At 43.1% G+C, this 23,238-nt stretch overlaps 1 protein-coding gene across 4 annotated transcripts in view; it reads right to left on the reverse strand.

Moving 5' to 3' along the window:
* The window catches only part of cadm4 (cell adhesion molecule 4), a 141,441-nt gene that overhangs the window by 34,433 nt on the left and 83,770 nt on the right, over window positions 1–23,238 (reverse strand). Inside the window, exon 1 of one of the 4 annotated variants that reach the window (XM_019267175.2) lies at window positions 3,122–4,126. The exons of 1 other annotated variant lie outside the window; for it this stretch is intronic. In XM_019267175.2, coding sequence (XP_019122720.1) covers window positions 3,122–3,218 — 97 coding nt within the window. In that variant the 5' untranslated portion in view covers window positions 3,219–4,126. Of the gene's footprint in view, window positions 1–3,121; window positions 4,127–23,238 lie in introns of those variants that run through there. 2 more of the 4 variants (XM_010743997.3, XM_019267176.2) reach the window with 2 other exon arrangements.

A 23,238-nucleotide genomic window follows, 5' to 3' on the forward strand; every position in this document is an offset into this window, starting at 1 on the left:
TTCCCCCCTCTCTTCACTAGCTTTTCTCCTCATTTCTTTTTTTTTTTGGAGCGACCCTCTCTTGGTCCACAACTCAAAATTCTTTCCTTGGCTCATGTCTATCTACTAATTCTCACCATCTTTCTCTTTTTATTTAAAACCTGCAGTCTTCTCCATCCTCTCCTCCACACCTTCTGCCTTATCTAATCCTTCCTCCCTTTCACCGTCCCTTTCTCTTTCTTCCTGTCTTCTTCCACCTTCTTTTCCCCCCTTGCGTCGTTCTTCATTCATCTTCTTCATCATTGCTGTCCTAAAGATTCCCTATCCTCTCCTCTCCTCTCCTCTCCTCTCCTGGGCCTCAGGAGAATTGTTGCAGCACTTTCTTTCTCTCTCCCTTTAGCTGCCGTCTTTTCACTCCTGTCCCTCCCTCGTTTTCTTTCTTCGTGTAGCCCCCCCCCTCCCCCTCCACCCCTCCCTTTGCAATAGTTTCTTACCAAGCTGCAATAGGCTTTCATTCCTCTTGCAATCTTTCTCTCTCTCCTGCCCGTTCTTTCTCTTTTTTGTGACTCAGTGGGAATCTTTTCCTGCCTCTCTGCTGGTTCCATCTCCACACTCTCCTTTGCTAAATGTGATTTGTTCTGCAGCTCAAGTCTGCGGCATAATCGCGCTGTTTTTATCGAGTGCCGAGAGAGCGGAAGAGAGGGAGCGAAGAAGGGATGGAGAAAAAAGTGAGGACGGAATAGGACAAGAGGACAAAATAAAGGAGCAAAGCAGGAGAGTGAATATCGGAGTTTTTCCTCCCACTTTCATCTTTTTCTCAACTTTTGCCTCTTTTAATTGCCAGTCTTAGAGCTCAGCCCTCTCTCCACTTTCTATCCCTCTTTCTTAATCTTTCTTTCTCTTTGGCAGGAACTTCAGGCTCCCTCTCCATCGTGCACTGTGTGTGTACTGTGAGCACTGCACTGTCAATAGCAAAATCAGCATAAAATTGCCTCTGTTCACTCTTGACCTCTCATTAGAAACATTTACTTTCACTTATTTATATTTCACATCCTCTCACTTCGCTCCCCCAGCCACACTGCACTCCATCCTCAGCATTAAAATCCATTGTCTTCTTCCTCTGATCACTTCCCCCTTCTTTCCTTCTACCTCCTCCCCTCCTCTCCCCACTTCTTTCTCGTTTTGACCTTCGCATCTTTATGTCTCTCCGGCCCTTAGGTGTATTTCAATCACCTCGTCCCTCTTCTGCCCCATCCCCGCTTCTTCCCTCTCCCGCTGCATTGCATCTCCCTGAGCGCTCTCACCTCTCCTCATGTCCACCCATCCCATTACTCTTTCTGCTCTCTCATTCACCTCGTCTTACCCTTCACGAAAACCACCATCTCCCCCACTCTTTCCTTCCTTCTTTCTTTTCTGACAGTTAAAGCTGTTTAGCTCTATGTGCTGTGCATGGATTTTTTATTTTTTTTTATGGCTTGGGTCTTTCACAGCCCCAACAACCCTGCGACAATGGCCACCACACACAACCCAACAGCGGCTTAAAGGAAATTTACAGGGCTATTACACGGCGGCTACCACACTGGAGAGTCACCACAGCCAAAAGCACTGGTCTTAACACCCCTTCAAAATCCACTACATGGCTGCCTTCCCTTTGGTGTGTGGCTGCGCGTGTGATGCTGACAAATGTGTATGTGAGAAAGAAGAAATATACAGGCGTGTGCATGAACTTTAAAGCAAGAGTGTGTGTGTCTGTGTGTGTGTGCGTGCTTGTGTCTACGAGGGATTGTGCACATTCAAGGCCCAACACAAAACTGCCCTACTGGCATGAATTACATAACCATGCCGACTGCCAAGACACAAACTCATTCTTTCTCCGTATCCCTCACTCCCCCATTGTTACGCGCACCCAGCATCCCCCTCAACATACCACATAACACAATGTCCTTCTGTTGATTTAATATGCAACCCCCCCCCCAAAAAAAAACAACAACACTGAAGTGAGATCGGCTGGCACAGTGGAGAAGGTGCTGTGCACAGCGGCACGACACTTGTTTACCAATGAGCAGCAGGGGAAGAACATCTCTCTGTATTAAATGCATAATAATAATGACAGGAGGTATTAATAGCAGCCACTCATCCTACTCTACTTCACATATATTTTTACATCTTTGCTGCACGTTCAATCAGTGTTACGACTCTTGGATTCAGATCTCGACCTCATGCGGCTTTTTTTTTTTGAGGCCTTGTCTCTTGTTTTAGCTTTGTACCCCTCCCCTGCGTCTCTGTCTTTTCTTGCGCGCACACACAGACTGTGTTGTTCTTTTCTCTCCGTCTGACTTTCTCTTTTTCTGCCTCTGCTGCTCCCTCCGTCCAATACAGTACTAATTTATATCTAGCCAGGTCCTTCTTTCCTTGTGTCGGTCTGTCTCTCTCTATCACAATATATTAGTCTCTTGCACTGCACACCCATTCTCTCTATTCGACAACCTCTCCATTTGGCTTGCCATATCTCTCCCACTCTGGGGTCCAACTTTCTTTTATTAGGTTCTTCACAGCAAAGCTGAGAAGAAGGCTTCAGCCGCCTCTTATATCTCCCTTTCTCTCTGTATTTTCATTTGCGACTGTTTCCCTTCAAGTCTTTGGTCCATCCATCCACACTCTTTCTCTCCTCATTCATTCCTCTTATTTTCACCTCCTGGGCATATGCTCCTGTCTTCATATTCTCTCTAGTCTTAATCTTAATTACCAATTCTAACTTAATTACCAGCATTTTGAACAATTCATCTGAAACTCTCATTTCACGATTCCATCATGAGCTATTCCTCCCCTGGCCACGTACTGGGCACTGCAGTGGATTTCATTCTGTATCAATTTACAGCAATTAGTATCATGTTCACAAGAGGTAGATCTGCAGGGAGTTTAAATTAAAAGAACAACAAGCTTGTGTTTATACTAAATTGCCACATCCTGACTCTAATATGAAATGAGTGGGTACATGTGAGTTATGTGTTTGTTTCCATGACTTATTTAGTGTAATGTGTTTCCCTCTGGATTCTAGACTTCTTGATACTTCATATAATCTGCATAGGTGTGTGTGAGTGTGTGTGTGTATGTACAGTACATATGAGCATGCATGACTTACGAGTGATGCAAAGCAGGACCAGGACCAGGCTGCGCAGGGCTAGAGAGAAGGGGGCAGGGAGGAGGCGGCAGAGGACAGAGCTCCGGACAGGCCTCATTGTGTATTGAGAATCTGTGTGTGAATGTGTGTGTGTGTGTGTGTGGATGTGCAAGCTTGATCAATGGCTCCTCTGTGACCCTGCCTGCACTGCTATAGACAAACTAGTCCACACGCACACACACTCTGATTTGTTCTCAACTGCAATGCTGCAGGCACGTGCACACACTATCTGCCCAGCTTTACTTCAGTGCAATCAGACAGAAGTTGTTGTTTGAGGACAGCACTCTAAAGAAAGGACTCTTATGTGCTACAGTGCATCACGACACATGCAAAGACACTGCTTGAGCTGCTAAGTCACACAGGAATGATTTGTGGCAAGGGTTTGCATGCAACACACAGACGTTTGGCTTGAGCTCAGGGTGCTAACAGAGCTCGTGATTTAGACAGTATATCACAATGCACACAGAGATGAGCTTAGAGCAACAAAAAGTTCTACTGTTGACTTTAGCACCTTGTGCTGCTTAGAAAGAACTTATAACATGCGTTGTCTTAAATCCATACAGTGGGAAAGCTTTGCTGCTCTAAAGCTGCACAGGAACTCTGTCCCATCTGAGCAAGGCGACAACAAAGCAAACACTGCCGAGCCTCCTGAGACCAAAGCCCAAGATATCTTAGATCAATAAACCAGAAAAAGCAATACCAAAGGTGACCAAAGAAGACCCGCAATAGGGTCTACTATGTTCGTTACCAACAAGGGTATTCAGTAATGGCAGCTATGCAATTAAACAAACGAGGGATGACTTAATTAGCACCTCGCTGACTGCACACTGCTGTGTCAAACTCCGAGCCAAGCTAGATCAGAGCACCAGGCGTCCTAGCAATCAACCACACAATTAACCACAACAACAGACTGCATGTCTCTGTCTAGGTCAAACCACACTGCTCAGAGGAGCACGAAACATCAATAATACTATATTTCATTCAGATACAGGTTGAGAAACTGTCTTCCAAAGCGAGTCAAGTGCCTCTACCGGTGTCGACTGAACTCCAACTTTTTGAAACAGAGCTACCTATATCGCCATGCCCTCGAGGACATCGAAATCTAGGGCAACAATTCTCATTCTTACCGAGATTGTATTTAATGAGTCAAACAAGATTTTCTGCTCTTCTCAACCAACAAATCAGCGGGCAGAAGTCAATGTTCCTTTGAGCTATAACCGAACTGACCAGGCCTCTGGGGGAGATGGAGACTCTATCTATCAACTCATCTGGAGATAGCGAAGGTTAAATAAAATCCATTGAGCTTGAGTGTCGCTCTATAAAGACAGAAAGTGGAAGTGCTTGCCCTGTGTAGAATAACCGCCTCGCAAGAGGTTGTGCAAACTGCAAGCAGACGCTTTAGTTTCAGATATTACACTTTTTTTTTTTTGGTCTGCTATTTCACACCAGAGACTTGTTCATTATTCTCACAAGGTATCTACCATTACTCGCATGAATGCTAGAACTCTTTCGATATGCTATCATGTATACACTGTAGCGTTAATGGACAGTGATTTTACGTGGTAATTTAAGTCTCCTCAGAATAATCACAGGCTATCAGACAGTATAATCGTGCAACATCGACCTGCCTAACGCTTCCTTTCCAACATGCTTCGCTGGGTGCAGTCAGTGCCTGGGTGAACTCCAGTTACACACTCACTCATACACTCTGATTTGAAAGCCTGCTGTATTAAAAGGCCCGGACAGAGTTCCACTGATTGTCAGCACCTAATGCATCGCCAAGCTCCGGGAGTGTGTAGCTCGTGTGTTTTTATGTGTGTAAATATGTGTGTGTGTGTGTATTTGCAGTGCAGAGACAAAGTGTGACGAGCTGCACCACACACCTCACTGAGCACTATCTGATGGAGTAAAGTGCGGGTGTCATCTTTAGATTACTACACACTACCCGCTCTCTCTCTCTCACTCTCTGTGCCACTGCAAACACAATGAGCTCTAACGGCGATGGCCCTGACTCTTCTGGCAAAGCCGAAAACGTATCATCGCCAATCTTTCCTACGGCGCTGACTTCACCGGTCAACTGGCTGACGCTGAGAAAATTACTCTGTATTAGTGTGGACCAGCAGCACGGGTCTTGCAGGTCTGGGGCCTGGCAGCAGACAGACAGAAACAAAGTCTATTCACTTGTTCAAATTGATCTCCTCAAATTGTGTTTAGTTTATCCGTTCTGCCCTCTTTCTCTCTCCTCTTCCTTCAGTCCTCCAGTCCCTCCGTAGTTAGTTCCCCGCACGTTTCGCCTCCTTTAGCATCACTTCTTTCCTGCTGATCTATGAAAATTGCTATAATCCCAATGTAGTACCGCTGATCGCATCCATCTGTCTATCCGTTTTCTGTCTTCCACTTGTTTATATAACCCTGGCCACCCTCCCCTTGCTAAAAAAAGCGTGTGTGTGCGTGTCTGTGTGTGGGATCAGTGTCTGCATATTTTGCATACTATTTTGTGAAGGTTAGAGATGAGTGTGTGTGTGGATAGAAGCAGTGACAATGGTTGCCTTTCAGGTCAACAAACAGTGGCGGCGTGTGTGTCTGAATGTGCTCGTCTGTCCAGTGTTGACTGAAGCAGAGTGTACATTTGGCTGTCTGTTTGGCCCTTTCTCTATCTACTACCCATTAATTTATCCATGCAGGCACACACAGAGGCATCATAGTGCCTCTTTATGTTAAATGACCGTTTTTATGGCTGCAGGGAAGCGCACGGCTGTCTGCTGACAAGAACTATGCGCATGTTTGTGTGTGGTATTTGTAATTTCAAGCGTATATGGATGAGGCAGAAATGAACGAGACTATGACTGTGTTATGAGTTATGCTGATGTGAACCGGGCTCAATAAAAAGGTATAACAGAAATCATTGCTAACCGCTAGATCAACCTGTCTGTATATTTCACATCAACGCATCGTGCATAATGCAATTCCTTTGTTCATGCTCATTGCCACATGTACTATCATTACTGCTATTGGCAATAAAACTGGCAATACAAAGCCAATGACGGAAGTTAACTACTGTAGACTGCGCGTATACGACTTTCATTGTCCCGTAAAATGCGCAAGACAACACAGTTTTGCTATTACAGTAGCACCTCTACTTGTTCTTAATCAACTGATCATAAACTATCAGTTCTAATCTGCCGCAAGTTCTATTTACAAACACCTTTATGCATTCAATTTGAATCACGCTGTTCCCTATTATCAAGTCAAATAAAGTCAAATTCATTTATCAAGTGCTTTTAACAAAATAGGGTCATCACAAAGTGTTTTACAGAGCAACAAAGGACATAATTACAGACAAAAACATTGCACTTGTTGTGAGTGCGTGTGCATGTGTGGGTATTTGTGTGTCTACAAAGTCCCTATGTGGGCAACCCCCCGATGGGGTATTTGTTTTTGTCGCAGTGTGTGCGGAAGGAAGGGAGGTAATGGTAAATTGTGTCCCCTATCCCCCCCCCTTCCTCTTTTTTCTCTCCCTCTCTTCTCTCTCTCTCATCCAAATCAAATTTTTAATGGGCTTCATTGGTGCCACCGTGGAATAAGTGTTGCCAAAGCACTTAAGGGGCTTAAGTCAGCGGCGTGCTGAAAATATTAAGCACTCAAACAGTCTTACAAGGATCCCTGCCTGCTTAAGTATGCTGAGGAGGTTGTGCCAGCGTTTAATACCAATGGTATTAAAAGCCCCCCTCGACAAGGTAGAGGAGCAGAAATATAGATACATACAGTATGTACTATGACTGGGAATAGATGGAGAGATGGATGCTGTTGGGGAAAGGCGGTGAAGGCATGAGGTGTGAGACAAGGGCGTGTCAAAGAGATGGAGGGATGGAGGTGGCAAGAGTAGTCGCGGGGAGGTGAGGAAAAGAGTGCAGGACATAAGAGTGTGGGGGAAAAAAAGTGGTGAAAGTGGTGAGACAGTCGGAGAGAGGCAGAGGAGGAGAGATGAGGAAAAACGAGCAGTGTGGAGGACGAGGGATGTGAGGGAATCGGGCCAAGGTGTGGGAGGTAAGGGTTGATGGGATAGATGTGAACCAGCAGCAGAGGGCTAATGCAGAGATTCTATCGGGAGGCTTATCCAAGATTAAATTTCTCTTTGTCCTTAAGGCGCTTCTTGGGTAAACGGAAGTGTCGAATTTATTTCTTATGTCTCCCTTGAGGTTGTGCAGGCGAGTGGGTTGGTAAAATGTATGTGTATGAGTGAGTTTGTGTGCAGGCGTGTTATGGGGGGTCCATGTTTATGTGTCTGTGTAGGCGTAATTCTTGAGGGTTTATTAGTTGGCAAAGTATAAAGGAAGACGTGTTTCTGAAAGGTAAAGCAAGTGAACATCTCCCCAAGGGTGTTTCAGCATAAGAGAACCACCAAGTATTAGTGTGGTTACATTAATCTAGGCATGTGAACTCATACATACAGCTATCCATGAATATAGATTGTGTACATTCTGAAAGTTCTTTTTCTTTTTTAAAATAAAGTTTGTTTTATGGAGCTGCCACAAAGTCCCAGACCGCTAGAAAGTTTAATCACTCACAGGAAAGTATTATCTGAAGTGTCCTGATTGAGTAATCTCCTCTGGGATGCTCTCCAGTGTAAACAAAATACAAAATACTATGCAGCTACTGTTTAAGATACTGCAGACCAATGTGCTTAAACACTATCTTTACAAGGAGAAAATAAAAAATACCAAATTATAGGCCATTTTCTGTCAAAAAAAAAAAAAAGAAACATTTTGACCCAGATGCATTTACAAGGCTATGCCCACTCTCTCCATAACCCTCTGCTTTTCTTCTCCTCCATCTTTCTGATTTCTTGTTTTTCTGGCTGACTTGGTGTTAATAGCTAGCCTAGAGCCATGCACTAGCTAATCCAACTGGGTTTGCTCTGAACTCTCTAATTAGAAAAGTCACAGCTCCTCGATCTATGGACACTATCAGTGACTGCGTTTTCTGGAGGCAGAGCTCAGGCTACTTCCTGCTCACCTTACGCTCCTGGGCAAAGGGATCAATACGACCTGATCATTTGGGCACATTTCGATTTGGGTGACACCGTCCGTCTTTCTTTACACAATTTTGGATTATGAAGTTTTGATTTTCTTTATTTTTCTCAGTCTGTTGACATCGGAGTCTGGTAAATAAATAAAAGTCAATATGGCCCACATCATGACAGGCTAACAGGAATACAAAGCAGACATTAGGATTTGAAACATGGCAGGCTGAGTGCTTTTCCATATACTCCTTACTTTGCATCACCTTCCTCTGTGCATCTACGGTAAAGCAGGAGATTAAACTCAGTCACTGGCAGACAACAGACTTGGCACTGGTCTTTTCAGTGGTTTTACAGGATGGAAGGAAATGCATAAAGGCGCTGTGGTAGCTATTGTAGAAATCCTATTATTAGTCTCAACCCATTATGTGTTAACCATGCATCAACTGTGCATTCACTGCACAATTTTAGCCTAATCTTTTCAAGCCTGGCAAAGAACTGAACATACATTTTAGAACAAAACACTCTCAAGTGACAGGCTGCAAGAGCCGAAGATGGAAATTACCATTGATGGCTCGTGGTACTTGAGTTGAATAAGCCAGTTGATGCTTCTACGGCAGTAGAAATGCTTTTCCTTTGTTTAATTCACTGTGTTGAATTCACGTAATCAGACATTAGGTTATTTAACAAACACAGGGCTCAGAACCTTTCACATATATATGTGCTTTCATCCTAAAGACTACCAGAGATGTTATGGTGTCAGGCTCATACATGAGTGTGAGCCAGTTTTGCAGATTGTCTCCACAATAAAAGGTCGGAGACTGCAAATCGGTTACACCAAGAGATGTCTGGACATTAACCAACAAAGAAGCGTCTATCTCTCTAAGGAGTGGATCCGCTATACAGTATATATTCTTAGACCATGTTCTTAAATACAAGATCCAATACCCAGAAATATCTGCATGTGTTTCCAACAGTGGCCATTAACTATTACCTATACTTCTGTTGTTATTGTGTATGGTTATGCAACCCACAGCCATCAAACTACTTGGTTAAGGTGATTGACTGGATGCACGAGATGGTGGACTTTCTGTATTTAACCAAAACCATTGTTTTAGATTTTAATACTTTGTGTTTTTGACATTTTGCTTTATTTGAGTGATAGCAGAGAAAGACAGAAAACGCAGGAGCGGAGACGGGAGAGTGTTGATGACATGCAGGAAAGGACCGATGCTGGATTTGAACCTGAACTTCTGCAGTAAGGACACTACATGCTCTACCAGAAGAGCTACCAGAATGCCCTAAAAGTTTTAGTAGCCTAAATCTACCAACACAACAAACACTGACAGCACGCAAACCTCCAGATCTCCAGTCTCAGACAGAACCTGTGCTTTGTACACCCAACTGTCTCTCCCCTCTGACCCTTGTGCTACATGGCTAAATCAAACTTCCAGGCCTGGAAAAAGTGGCAATAAATGACTTAATTACCAGTTACTAAATTAGTATATGTGTTTTGTTGGATAAATGGACAGAGTACGTGGTTGGCCAGGAAGTGAGAGAAACTTCTGAAACACTAGCAGTCAAAAAGGACACAGCAGGATTCAAGGAAGTTGCAGGTTTCCTCATTTGATCAGTCAAGGGAACTTCATAATTCAAGGTGTTATAGGCCAATACGTCTGCATGTTTTTGAATGCAGACATGATATTTAAAAGTGCTCTTAGACCTTGCTGTATTTCATGCATGCATTAATAGAAAGATACACAGTTTAAGCATGAGAAGACATTATGTCCATATTTTATGCATAGCCATGCAAGCCCCCCCCCTCTCTCAGTCATCCCTTATTCAGTAAGATAAATGCAAACAGTGTTACCTGCCAAGTTGAGAACGTACTGTTGGAGCCTCCTAACGAGTGTTTCAGTGTGTGCTGTGAGCCACATGCTACACAGCTACCTGCTGGGAGTAACACTCATTATCTATTTGGCATTATACCTCCTAGTGACAAGCTGTGACTCTCTGCTCACTGTTTTCTCTGCTGCGGTGCATGTGTCAGTCTCCCCTCTCTGTGTTCCCAGTTCACGGGGCAAACATTTGCGCGTTACACGTTCTGCTTTGTTCTCTGATGTGTGTACGTGTTATAGATACGTTGTCAGTGTGCCATAAAGGCATGTTCACCATTTTGCCTTTTTACTTTCCAGGTATATGGGTATTATTGATGTGCACATCAACCTGTCAAGGCCACAGCGCGTGACGTTTCGTTTCGGTGCGCTCTGCAGGAGAATGGTTTGTATATTTCATTGTGTATGTGTAGCTGCGAGCGAGGTCTGGACCAGGTTAGCTGCGTGCCGCCGTGGCATATAGTGTGGGGTTGATTAGAACTGAGCACTTATGTGCCACCTCGCCCTGGGGTACACTGGCAACTTGCCCCCATTCTGCCAATTCACAAATGCCTAACAAAGGGATAATTTCTCCCTTGCATGATATAATCTTTCCTTTCACCCAATGTCTCAATGGAACCCTTTATGGCTTTTTTATCACATCTCTCTTTCCCTCCATCTCTTTCTGTCTTTCTCACTCTGTCTGTTGCGTCCCAGACCCCCTCCCTCGTCCATCTCCCTCCCTACTTGTCCTCTCTGCCTATTTTCCGATCCTTCTCTTGCTCTACTCTTCTCTCACTCTGACCTTACAGAGGGTCTTTGCACAGAAGTCACTCTTGTTACTCTTTCTCCCTTTCTCTCTCTCTCTCGCTCTTTCTCTCTGGAGGAAAATCACACACTCATCAGTTTGCCGGCTCTGTTCCTGACGAGCAGGCTCGCAAGGAGAATATTAACGAAGCTCCTCAGCCAATTAACACCTAAAGCACATAACAACCTTTTATGCCAGCAGACACACTCGCATGAATGTGCACACGCACATTCACACCGAAACACACACACACGCACACACACATATATATATACCCTGCACAGGCACAGACACACTACTGCACATAAACACTTATGGGAGACACAATTTGGCTTCCACGCACAGTTCGACCTAAACACACTTGCAAGTAAAGAGGCTCACATAAACAGAAACAAACACAGGCCCCTAAGCAAGGATACACTATCAAACACATGCGCACATGCTCGCACAGACACACACTAATAGATTGTGCTGATGAGCGTGGGTCTACAAAGAAGGGGGGACATTTCGAAGAGCAAGGGGAAGTAATGTAGAGAGAAAGGAGATGCAAACAAAGTGATGAGCAGCAGTGAGGCAGAGAGGGAGAAGGATGGAGAGGAGAGAGGAGAGGAGAGAGGGAAGGAAAGGTTGTGAGAGCGAGGAGAGAGACAGATTTATGGAGTGTGAAGAAAGGCATAAAGAAAGGGGGAAAATCAGTGATAGAAGGTTAACGTGGCTTGGCTGCTCCTGACATAGTTCATGCTAATTTGAAGGGTTTAATAGTGGGTGAGTGTGCACACACGCACACACACACACATATTGGACATTGACATCCACATAGTTGTATTCGCCGAGACAACACAATGCATAAAACATGTTGGTAGAAAGGGCATTAGCAGCGAAACCTTTGCACACACACACACATTTCTGGACACATGTGGGGCAGTATCCTCGTATGCATAAAACATGGCGAGAGACAGCAGGAGCAGGGGGCGTAGGGGAGATAGGGAGAACAAGTGCGAACGGACAAAAAGTGTATGGTAATGACCCGGATAACGAAAAAGGCGGCTGCGAGGGGTAGAGAGTCAGAGAGGGACAAGTGTGAATGTGATAAAGTAACGGTGAGGAGGGGAGAGAGAGAAACTTTCCTCACGGCCTGCTGCTTTTGGATTGAGCGGCGTGCAAATGAAAAATGGAGATGAAACAATTAGACAGGCTGACTAGAAGCGCTCATCTAAATATGTAAATGCACTTAATTTTACTTTGATTTGCTCCACTGCTTCCCTATCACTCTCCCACTTTCTTCCTTCCATTCTTTTCCTCTCATCCCTTCCCTTTTCCAGTCCCTTCATGTTTTCCCACAGCCTTTCTCCCCATCTTTCAGTCTTTCTGCCTCTTCCCGCTCTCTGTCCTTCGTTCTCTCCCCGCATATTAAAGCTACACTATGTTAATACGGCCGTAGGTACGTCGGTTCAATTATTCACTGTGTTATGAGGAGAAAGAGAGTGTGTTTGGTTAGGCTAGTTCATTCACGCCTGTCTGACTTTGTGATGAGGCGTGCACATCTCTGCATGGTTGCGCAGACAGCCACATGCGTGTAGACACACTTTTCGGTAAAGGTTTGGTTTGTTAATACAGTTCTTACATACCAAATGTACAACAATAGAAGTTGCTAAAGTCATTCCCCCTGTGCAAAGTGGCTGTGAAGCAATCCCTCTTTTAAAATTTGGCTGAAGTTAATATAAGTGGCAGTCTGAGTTAGCACGATCAAGTGGCTGCCTCCCAAAGTTAGTCTGTTAGTGCCTTTTTTTTGTCTTTGTTTTTGCCTCGACATTGTTTTGTGGATTACATCTTGACATGCGGGTTTTGTTGTGTAAAATGCAACTCATGCATTAAACCTAATAAACCCTGCTTGCACAAGCTAACTCAGGCAACTGGAGCTTCATTAGATTAAGCTCAAATAAAAGAATTCGTACGGTGTGCTCGGGGAGAAAGTGATCCAAATTTGTCTTTTGACAGACGGCCAACTGTGCAGACTGCTACTGCTGTAAGATAGCAAGAGAGTTCACCAGCAAAGCCATTTCACCTCCACCTCTCCACCTGTTTTCCCACTATACATTTATGAAACAGATTAAAAGCCCAGGGATAAACAGAGTTTTTTTTTTTTTTTGCTCCAGATAAAACATTTAAGTTATAGATTTGCCTCAGTTTCTGCTGCCTCAAGCAAATTTTGGGCTAAGCGTACCTGCTCACATTTTTCACCATTGACTTCATATGCGAATATGCATCCCTCCTTACGTTTTTATGTAAGGAGGGATGCACATGAAATGGGGGTACCATATTAAGTCAAACTTAATATCTGTCATATGCATGCCTGTGTGTCTGCATCTGTGCATTACTGGAGATAATTTGTTGCCATACGTATCATCAAAGTCTGCCATATGACAGTAAGAAGATAAATGCACAATTAGTTTGATTTATTTTGTGTTGAACTTTACTCTTGACGTTGCCCTCACATCGCCACAAGTCCAAAAATGATCGTAACACTTCACAGATCCCGTTCTAATTAAATACATTGCACATTAATTCCAAACATGACTGGTTTCCGCACCTTGTAAACAAAAGTGGCTGCAAAGCACTGTGAAATTAAAATCTTCCGTCTTCTCCTATTTTCCAAGAATTTTAATAATTTAGTTTTTAAGTGTATGTTGACTGAACTTGTTATTAAATTAGATTAGTGCATCTTTCATTGTCTCTTTTAAGTTACTCTTGAAATAGATATCTCTCCATTTATTTTAATGAGACTATAATACCTGGAAGCAAAATGTGAGTGAATTTGTGTGTGTGTGTGTGTGTGTGTGTGTGTGCGTGCGTGCTCATGTGGATTATAGATTGGAGGACTCAGCATGTAAAAAGGCAGCTGTCCTTCTTAATGACAATCTGTCAGGGCTCTTTTTTTAACCACTCCTCCTCTTTCATCTGTCTTCTCTTTTCTCCAACCCTGTCCTTCTCTCTTTAGTCTGACTTGTACCAAACATCCCTCACTGGGACACACACTCCCTGTTCATACAAGGTGACTCTGACAAGCAGCCCTCCTCATTTTATTTCTTTGTTATTCCACTGTCGTCTCTTTGTGTCAGTTTGAATATCTGATTTTGCAGCTGTTTTTGTCATTCTCACACTTGTCAGAGTTTCGTGGGGATGTACGATGGTGTTAATAATGCAAGAGAATAATGTGACAAAAACCTGTTTTATTTATATATGCTGGCTAATTTCCCCATGAAGGTCAACAGGATGTTTTTGTCATTGGAGATGTATTTCAACTTATTTTCTATTACTCTGTGCAGCACTTTGAATTGCTTTTTTTTATGACATTGTTCCCTACAAATAACGTACTTGAGCATCTAGCCACGTTTGAACTTCCTACAGTTTAACGATCATATCAGACAAATGATGATAAAATGCTGACAAATGACTATCTCACTAATTGTGACACATGATGAGCTTACTAATTGTGGTTTAAGAGGCAATAGTTGGTAAACAGATAAAAGTAATGACTACTGATTGAAAAAGCAAGTATGATTTATTGGATTTGAACAAGTCTATCACTTTTCCTCAGGCTATAACCTTGGACTCTTTCCCACCATCTGTCTCTCTGCCAATGCTGTCTCGAGTCGAGGACTCGTTTTGATTTGATTTCTTTCACTTTTTTGTTGTTCTTGTTTTTTTTTTATGCTTTGTTATCTCTCTATATTTATGTTTTTTTCCACTTGGGAGAAAAAAAAGTGTCATTGTATTCAAAGTTTTTTTGCCAACATCAGAGGTATCAAATTCAGCATATTATGCTTCTCCATCCCTTCCTCACTAAAACTAACTGCCCACATATATCAGGACTTACTGAACAGCCAGTTGGCATGTTCAAGGTACCTATCACTTTCTCTACACAAGTGACTCTGACACGGCACTGTTTTTATTCATGAGCCCTTTCCTCCTCTTCTTCTCTGCTCTCTCCTTCACATCCTCCAGCTTGAACTACCCTCAGGCACTGTTTGTTCATTTATAATGCACCACCACTGTTTTTATCAAGTAATAAGTATTAGTGCTCTCTGGCACTGCACTGAAAGCAACGAACATACGGCCACACAAGCACACACAATCAGCCACTACAGTGAGGGAATAATTAAGCTGACACATCTACAATATACTAATCATAATAAGAAGAAAAGGGCTGAATTTATACAAACACACACACACGGGCACACACACACAGGGAGACCTTAACAAAGGCTCCAGTCTGCTAATTATTTTCCAACTGGACATGTGAGTTTTTGGTTAAGGAAGAAAATTAAAGAACATTATTGTAAAAAGCTGTAAAAAAACTTTTACTTCACTTTGCCTTTTGTAAGAACTGTCAATCACATACAGCACTCAGTGGATCACATATGGGGCCAAAAGCAGCTTGAAGCACCATCCTTCTTGTGCCAAGTGAAAAATAACATATCAATTCATCTAAGAGACTTTCTTGCCCTCTTTTATTGTACAGGGGGCTACTGGGCGCCGTTTGCCTTTAACAAGCAGAGGCTTGTTCAAACTGCTTTAATGAGCAGACAGCACACCGTGCCTCTCAAACACAGCGCACAGTGAATTAACTCACAAACATGCACACACACACACACACACACACACACACACGCCCATTCCTCTATTTACTCCTGGACTACTGAAAGTGGGCCGAGAGTCTGCCAAGCCGCAGCAGAGGGATCCACTAAATGAGCTAAAGTAGCTCGCAGCAATTAAGCAGCCTAAATTTTATATACCTCTCAAAAAAAAAAAATTCCCAATTTCACATTTCATTCAACTTGATCAACATCACAGTCGGTTAACTACTGTAGCTCGAGGGAGTGTGGAGGATTTGAGACTAACCACAAGCAGAAGTATTAGATCCCTACTAGTATTATTAACACGTGCGATACTGTTGCTATCAGGCAATGTTTTATCTGCGAGGCCCCAGTACACCTGTTGATAATGCTAATGAAGAGAATAACACCCTCAGCAGGAGAGAAAATTAAGCTGCAGCAGTCACAAACAGGCCTAATAAGGCACTATGTGGGGCCTGCACACTGATACAGTTTCCAAGGGTGTGTTCCTCCATAAATGAAATTATCTTTATGTAAGTATTATATATGTATTATTTACCAGCGCACACTGCCACACTGTCTTTTGATTGTTCTGGCTCTGACAGTGGCCCTCTTTTAATTTCCTTTTAGTCTTAGATGAGAGCATGAGCCCATGGTTTGGTTTAATGATAGTTATTACATTGCTGTGCCCGCAGGAGGCTATCACACAAACATGCACGTGTACACTTACACAGCATTTAATTGATACATGCAACTGTACAATTCAGTCATGGAGTTATTTTGGAAGGAACCAACACCAGTAAACCATGCAAACCCTCTCATGTATGGAAGCACATAAAAACACATCACACATCCCCCACACACAGCATCATAAACACACACACACACACACATACACACACATGGCAGACATAGCTACACACAATCATCAATTGCAGCTGGTTCTTTCTCCATACCCAGCTCCCTCATACTAACATCCATCGCCTAGCAACCACCTATCAGAAAACACGCTCACCTCCGGACCCCAGAGTCGCCTGCCCCTGTAAAGCAGCCAATCAGGTGAGTTGCTCCCATGGGACAAACTACTGTGATCAGGAGGAGAGGGGGGGGAAGGGATGTATGCTGGGGTTAGTCAGTAAGACTTCAGTGTCACCAGCACAAACCTCCTCCTCTTTTTCTCCGTCAAGCTTTTTACTCTGTTTTTATGTTCTCCCGACACAGTTATTGATGTCAAAGCACTCAAACTCCATTTTCGTCAGCTCTCCCTCCCCCTTCCCTCTCTCTGTAGGAAGCACTCAATAGCTTTAAAACCCAAACCTATTTTGTAAATATACTGCCTCATATTGCGAAGGTACCACTCACTCAAAAAAATGAATACTGATGTCATTTACAGGTTACATATATTTATGCATTTCAATCTCTAGTCTGGGATGATTTTTTTCTTTTAAGTCAGTGTTTTCCAAAGTTTATCTTAACAAATCTGGCTTGAAAGTTGAACCTAGCTAACAAAGACGCCTCAAAGAATAAGACATGGCTGTGACGATGTTTTAGATTGTGACAGTTTTTGTGATGCAACATGCTTTGAGAGGGATTACGGTCCCCGCCAGAGAATTTCATTTCTTTGCGTAGTTGTCAGGTGATTGACAGTAAGTGGAGCACAATGTAACACGGTGATATGAAAGCACTCAACCTGGGGACTCTCTGGCACAATGAGATAATGATAGAACAGAACTCTAACAAGACCGAATCAAGGCTTCGTTTTTTTTTACTGTGATGGATTTTCTGTCTTAGACAATTTTCAAATCTGCGCAAGTTGTTTTTCAAGCAAAAACTAAATTGGCAGCTGAATGTCTTCTTCTGATGGTGCAAAAATGAACTGTTTTGTCTCTGGTTCTGTTAAAACACCACTGGGAGATAGCTAAAGAAGAGAGATTTTCAAACTTATACAAACAGCCATATTATCCGTTAACAATAAACCTGGAGGTGACCCTCTTGGCTCATTATATAACACCAACTGTGTTAGGACCCCTAATCTCACAAGAACTCACTTGATCCAACGAATCCCCAATCAAAACAACATTTTCTGGCAGAGGATCAGACTCCGCATGCTCAGTCTCACCTCTCACGATAATAAACTCTGCTCTCACTGGTTACGGACTGATCTGCTGTTGGACTGATTTTCTGATGCTTATACAGTGCAGGATTTGTCAAGGGCCTGTACAGATGTTGGATTGTAATTATCAGACATGTTTGACATTAATGGGGTAACTCAGATCAATCTGGAAAGTTCACAGGGGTTAGTTGAAATTGAATTTTAAAACCCCCTCACTGCACCAGATAAATTTAGGCTGTCCACTGGTCGAGATCAAGCCTTTGATCCAATTGTCCGGATGGGCAAATCTGCTGTAAATCAGCCAGATAATCCTCTGGCATACCACCAGCCTTACTCTGTGCAAGTCTTTTTTTGAGTCTCTCTCCCATCCCATTCTATTCCTCCCTATTTTCTTCCTCTCCTCCTCCTGTGTTATGAAATGAATCATTATTTTTTGGGTGTCCATGCTTTGTAACACACAAGTCCTGCTCACTTTCTGCAAAGATCCTCTCATGTCAAGGGTAAGGCGGCTCCATTCCTGTGGACACTGATGCTTATGAAAATGTATCTGCACAAGTGTGAGAACTCCGACTACAAGCATCTGTCAAACACTATGTTATTATGTTACCATGTCATCATTTCAGGCAGCAGGAAGCACTGAAGGCCTCCTGCTTTTTTGTCTCACTCCATCCCCCCCCTCTATTGCTGTGTCTCTATCCGTCTGTCCCGGTGCCTCAGCTGCGATCCTTCCATCATTTCTATCTCTCCCTTGTGTGCTGTGCTTTTTCGCCTCATCGCTTCACCAGCCCTCCTTTCTATCTGCCCCCCTCCCTTTTCTCCCTCTTTCCATCCATCCCACTGTTGTCCTCGTCCACTACACCCCCCCTTCCTGTACCTCCATCATGTTACCTCTCCTTGACTCCATCCTATTCCACCTACTGTCACTCCCTCCTTCACTGCGCCTTTCCTTCTTCCTGTCATGATGCATCATGCTATTTCTTATCAGTTTGTCACATTGTGCTTCTTGCTGGGTATTCATAATCCGTTACACTATCTCTCGCTCTCCGTCTTTCCTTCTTTGTCTCCCATGTTTCATCTCCTCTACATGAAGCAATTATCTGCCTTTCATCGCTGTCCCCGTCTCTCTCTCTCTCTCTGTGTCTCACCAATGTCGATGACTCAGTGTGTATTTGCTGCTTTTATGTTTGTTGTCCACATCTAGCATGTGTCTATACACTGCTTGTTGAGGGCTCATTATTTCCCATTGTTATTTTCCAAGAAAAATCTTCTGCATTCATTTTTAAATAAGAGAAAATATTAAGAATGCAATAGGTACAAAAACAGCAATCATGGCAACAATATTTTTTTTTTTTATCTTCGTATTATATTATTGTTTATTACTTTCAGGGGCTCTTCAGATTACGATCCTGCAGCACCATCAGCTACATTCTCTCTCCTCATTTTTACTTCTCCATCTATTACCAGAAGCATATACTCAGTTGTCACAGGAAGCCCTTTGTTTCCTGCAAACTGTGGCAAACAGTTTCATCTGGCAGCAGGCAACAGTGCAACTTTTCGGTGCGTGGGAGCATAAAAATTTAACTGAAAATCAGTTTGAACGTCTGTTTCTTCCAGTAAAAGTCTGGCTGTTTTTTGTTTTTTTTATTAAATGAAAGTCGTTACGAACTGAAACTGACTGTTTGTCTTCCCAGAATCTGATTGGTATGGTCCTTGTGTCCGGCAGTTGTTGCGGTGAACACTGGAGCAGAGTTCAAAGAGAGGACAGGGCAGGGGAGGAGCTAAATAGGATGTGTGCGCACACACACACACACACACACACATAAAAAGGAAACCACAATTCACAGTGATAGCTCCTGTATAATATTGCAGCACAGGGACACACGCAGACACATATTATAGCCACAAACAGATGAAATTTGAAGTGGCTGATGGTACCCCTAAAATATATTAGAGCATGGGGACACATGCTTATACATAAGCAGGGAGCAGACAAATGCAAATTAAAATAGCGAATATCCCTGTGTGGACTCACACCCTGACATACACACAAAAACATGAGCTGCATTCTCTGATAATGTCACAGCCCTTAGACTGACCTTAAATTGTCCCTCAGAGATCAACTCCTTGCTGCTTTGAGTCAGCATCTTTAAATGTGTGTGTGTGTGTGTGTGCCTGTACTGAGTGTGTGTTCTACATTAAGGCCGACAGTGTTGAAAGCTGCCTGCGGCGACAAGACAAGCTTGGCCATGACACCAAACACACCCAGGAGGACTGTAGACACCCTGCTGCTCACGGTGGAGTGAAAGAGGGATGGGGAGACAGATGAGGAAGATAAAAAAAGAAGAAGAAGAATACACGAATGGGCTGACGAGGGAGACGTATGAATGGAGGGAGTGCTGCGCTGAGAAGGAGAGACTAAGAGGACAGGTAATTTGTGATGACAGAATGAGAAAGGGAAAACAAAGAAGTAGCGAGAGACAGAGAGAGAGAGAGAGGAGAAGTAGGATAGATATGCGACGTGATAGATAAAAAACACAGAAACAAGAAATGATGAAAGGAGTCGGAGAGGGATGGAGGGAATCTTCATCAGAGATGAGGAAGAAGTAGAAAGAGTATTTATTTAAGCCCTGAGGGGAGGAGAGGGGGAAAAAATGAGTGAGTGGAAGACACAGTATACAAAAAAAAAAAAAAGAGGAGCGACGGATGAACATGAGCAATGAGGAAAGCTGAAGAAGGGCTGCCTTTTGAAAGCTATTTGGTCCTGAGCCCCCATTAATTCAACCCACATTTAGCTCTCTCTGAAGTGCTTTGGTAACAATGGATTCATCAAGCAGTCTGCACGATTTGAATTTAACTCCAGAAAGGAAGGGAAGACAGGGATGGAAGAGGGTTGTTGGGGTAGTCTGAGTGGTGGAAGAAATCCGGTTAGGGACAGGCCGAGTGTGCGGCGCTCCTTCATTGTGTCGAGGGGCCATTCATCTTGAATTCATGGGAAGGGTGGAGTGTCAACTTTTATTGTCACAAAGATGAGTTATTGTTTATTCACCAGAAGAGACAGAGAAGAAGCCGAGGAGGATAACGCCGCCTTTGTGCGTATGTGCGCAAGAGTCTGCAAGTTATGCGATAGAGGACAAATGCAGCGATATATTCATGCATGTGCGTGTATGTGGGCAGTATTAAACAAGTGGAAGGAAAATGCAGCGTAATTATTAAAGACTGTTAATCTAAATAACCACATGCAATTTATTCCTTTGAAAAATCACGTTTAAATGTCAGCCCGGGATGTCTCTCTGTGTTCACGTGCAGAGTAGGCCACTATGCTACATTTTCAGGAGGCCACACATTTTCGACATACCTCATTCCCCACATAATTGACTATCCACTCCTCCTCCTCCTCCTCTCCCCTCCCGTTCTCTGCATCCTTTCCATTATCCCCCCCCTGTCCCTTGCTCTTTTCATTCTGCTGGGATTATTTAGCATTTACAGTACGCTGTCGCATCATCTGACACTTCTATTGCCAGCTCGCCTCCCATCTCACTTGTCAAACACAGAGGTCATTGTGAGCCGTAAAATAACAGCAGACAAAAGAGTTCTCTCTCATATCTTCTCTCCTCCATTGTCTTCCTCTTCCCCTGCTTTTCCCGCTCCCGTACGCTACTAAATTTGAAACCTACTGCAGGACAATGGGGGCCAAATGAGCGCCATAATCTTCCCTTTTCCTCCCCTCTCCTGCTGACCCCCACAGAGCTGAGATAACAGCTAATACGGTGACCAGTAAACAACGCCGTAAACACGCTGCAGAGTTATGTGTCCATATTAACATTCATAGCCTCTATAAAAAAATCACAGTTTCTCACCTCTGTGGTGGTGCTATTGTTTTGCACATCAACGTATGACAGTTAGAGACATGTCAGGCTCTTTGTCTCTGTTTTTTATTTACACGGGGGGGAAAAAAGAAAGAAGAAATGGAAAAGTTTACACACACATATTAAAAAAAAAAGTGCTGCAGCAAAAAGCTCACTGCTGTTTACAGTAAATGAGATCCTTTTGTGAAGCGACAGCTCAGAGAATGTTTGGGTAATAGAAAGTGAAGAGACAAATGGGGATACAATGCAAATGAGGTGCTATTTATGCATAAGAGTCCCTCTAAGTCATGGACAGATTATGAGATGATGGTCCCCTGGGTACTGGTGTATAAAGCCCCCCTCCTAAATTTTATAGTCAAGTGACCACACGGATGTTGAGGTTTTTTTTTTTTTATTATTATTTTTTATATTTCTTCTTGCCAAGTCAAAGCATCTATATTACATGTTGTCACCATGGAGCTTAAGACCTACTGTAACCACGCCACAGAAAACCTGAGGGTGCAAACGCACACTAACGTCTTTGAAGGTGTCACAATGGTTTCTTTCTCATGGCAACTTCAAAGAGAATATTTGGGCTATTTTCAGTTTGTCTGAAAGACTATTTTTCGCTTCCTCACTTTGCTATATGAGATCCTGTCAGTGTCACTTCGCAGAGAGGCTCTGGCTTCTATAGTTCCACTGACCTGTTGCCCCTCTGCCTCTTTAGACGGTCAGCCTGACTGACACTCAAGCCTCCATCAAGACAAGTAAAAAACTATGAACAGTTCAAAAACACAGCAGCAAACAGCAGTTTTATCATCTGATTTTCACTGAAGGTGATTTTATATTGTTGTTTTTTTGTTTTTTTTAATTAGATTCTAAATTAAATTATAACGCCAGGTGCAAAAGTAATGAACCTTGCGCATATTGTTTATTGTTTATCTGCAGAGGAGAGAGACGGAGAGAAAAGGTACAAAGAAATAAAGAAGAAGGTATAGTGTTTGACCGTGACAGCTGCTTCGAAAGAAATAAACACGCCATAGGACCAGTTTACCTACTGGTTTATACATTACCTAGATGTTTACATGCTGCACAAACATACATTATACCAATGTATGCAGATAGCCTTGAGCAAAGCACTACCAATAACCACCACATCAATAGAGCTTTTGTTCATTAATCGAAGCTGACTTGAAAGTCAGGCCAACCTCCTGTTTATTCTCATCATTGGGCCTTGTTACGTCAGCCTATCATCACTCTTTGTTGACCCTCCTCCCAACACGTACACATACACTGCATGTCTCTGTGACACAAAGAGAATTCAGAAAACCCCAGAGACTGTCAGTGCATGAAAAGGCTCTCATCCAAATGGCTCATGTATTCAGTCTGGTCCCCCAGTGGATCTGCCCTATATTGACAGAGAAGAATGGTGAAGGCCCTTCACAGAGTATGAGACAGAGCGGTGTGACATAGTTCTCACACTACCTGAATGCTATACCAAATATTACACACCACATCGCTTCTTATGAAATGGCAATTTCCCACTACTGTGGCTATGATCTGACTGCGCACGAGGCCTATGTAAAGCTCATTTCAAACTCTAAAGGTGAATAAACAGGCTGTATTTTGAAAGGAATGAAGCAATGTCTTGAATGTTGATGTGGTATGAAAATCTAATCATTGTGGATAACATTTTGAAAGTGAAAAAGGCAGAAGAAACACAAAGGTATTATTGTTACCAAAGGCTTTTATCTAACTTGTCAACCTTGAGAGCCACAAATTGTGTGTGCGTGTGTGTGTGC

This window comes from Larimichthys crocea, chromosome XIII, assembly GCF_000972845.2.
Source record: "Larimichthys crocea isolate SSNF chromosome XIII, L_crocea_2.0, whole genome shotgun sequence".
Lineage (NCBI taxonomy): Eukaryota > Metazoa > Chordata > Actinopteri > Sciaenidae > Larimichthys > Larimichthys crocea.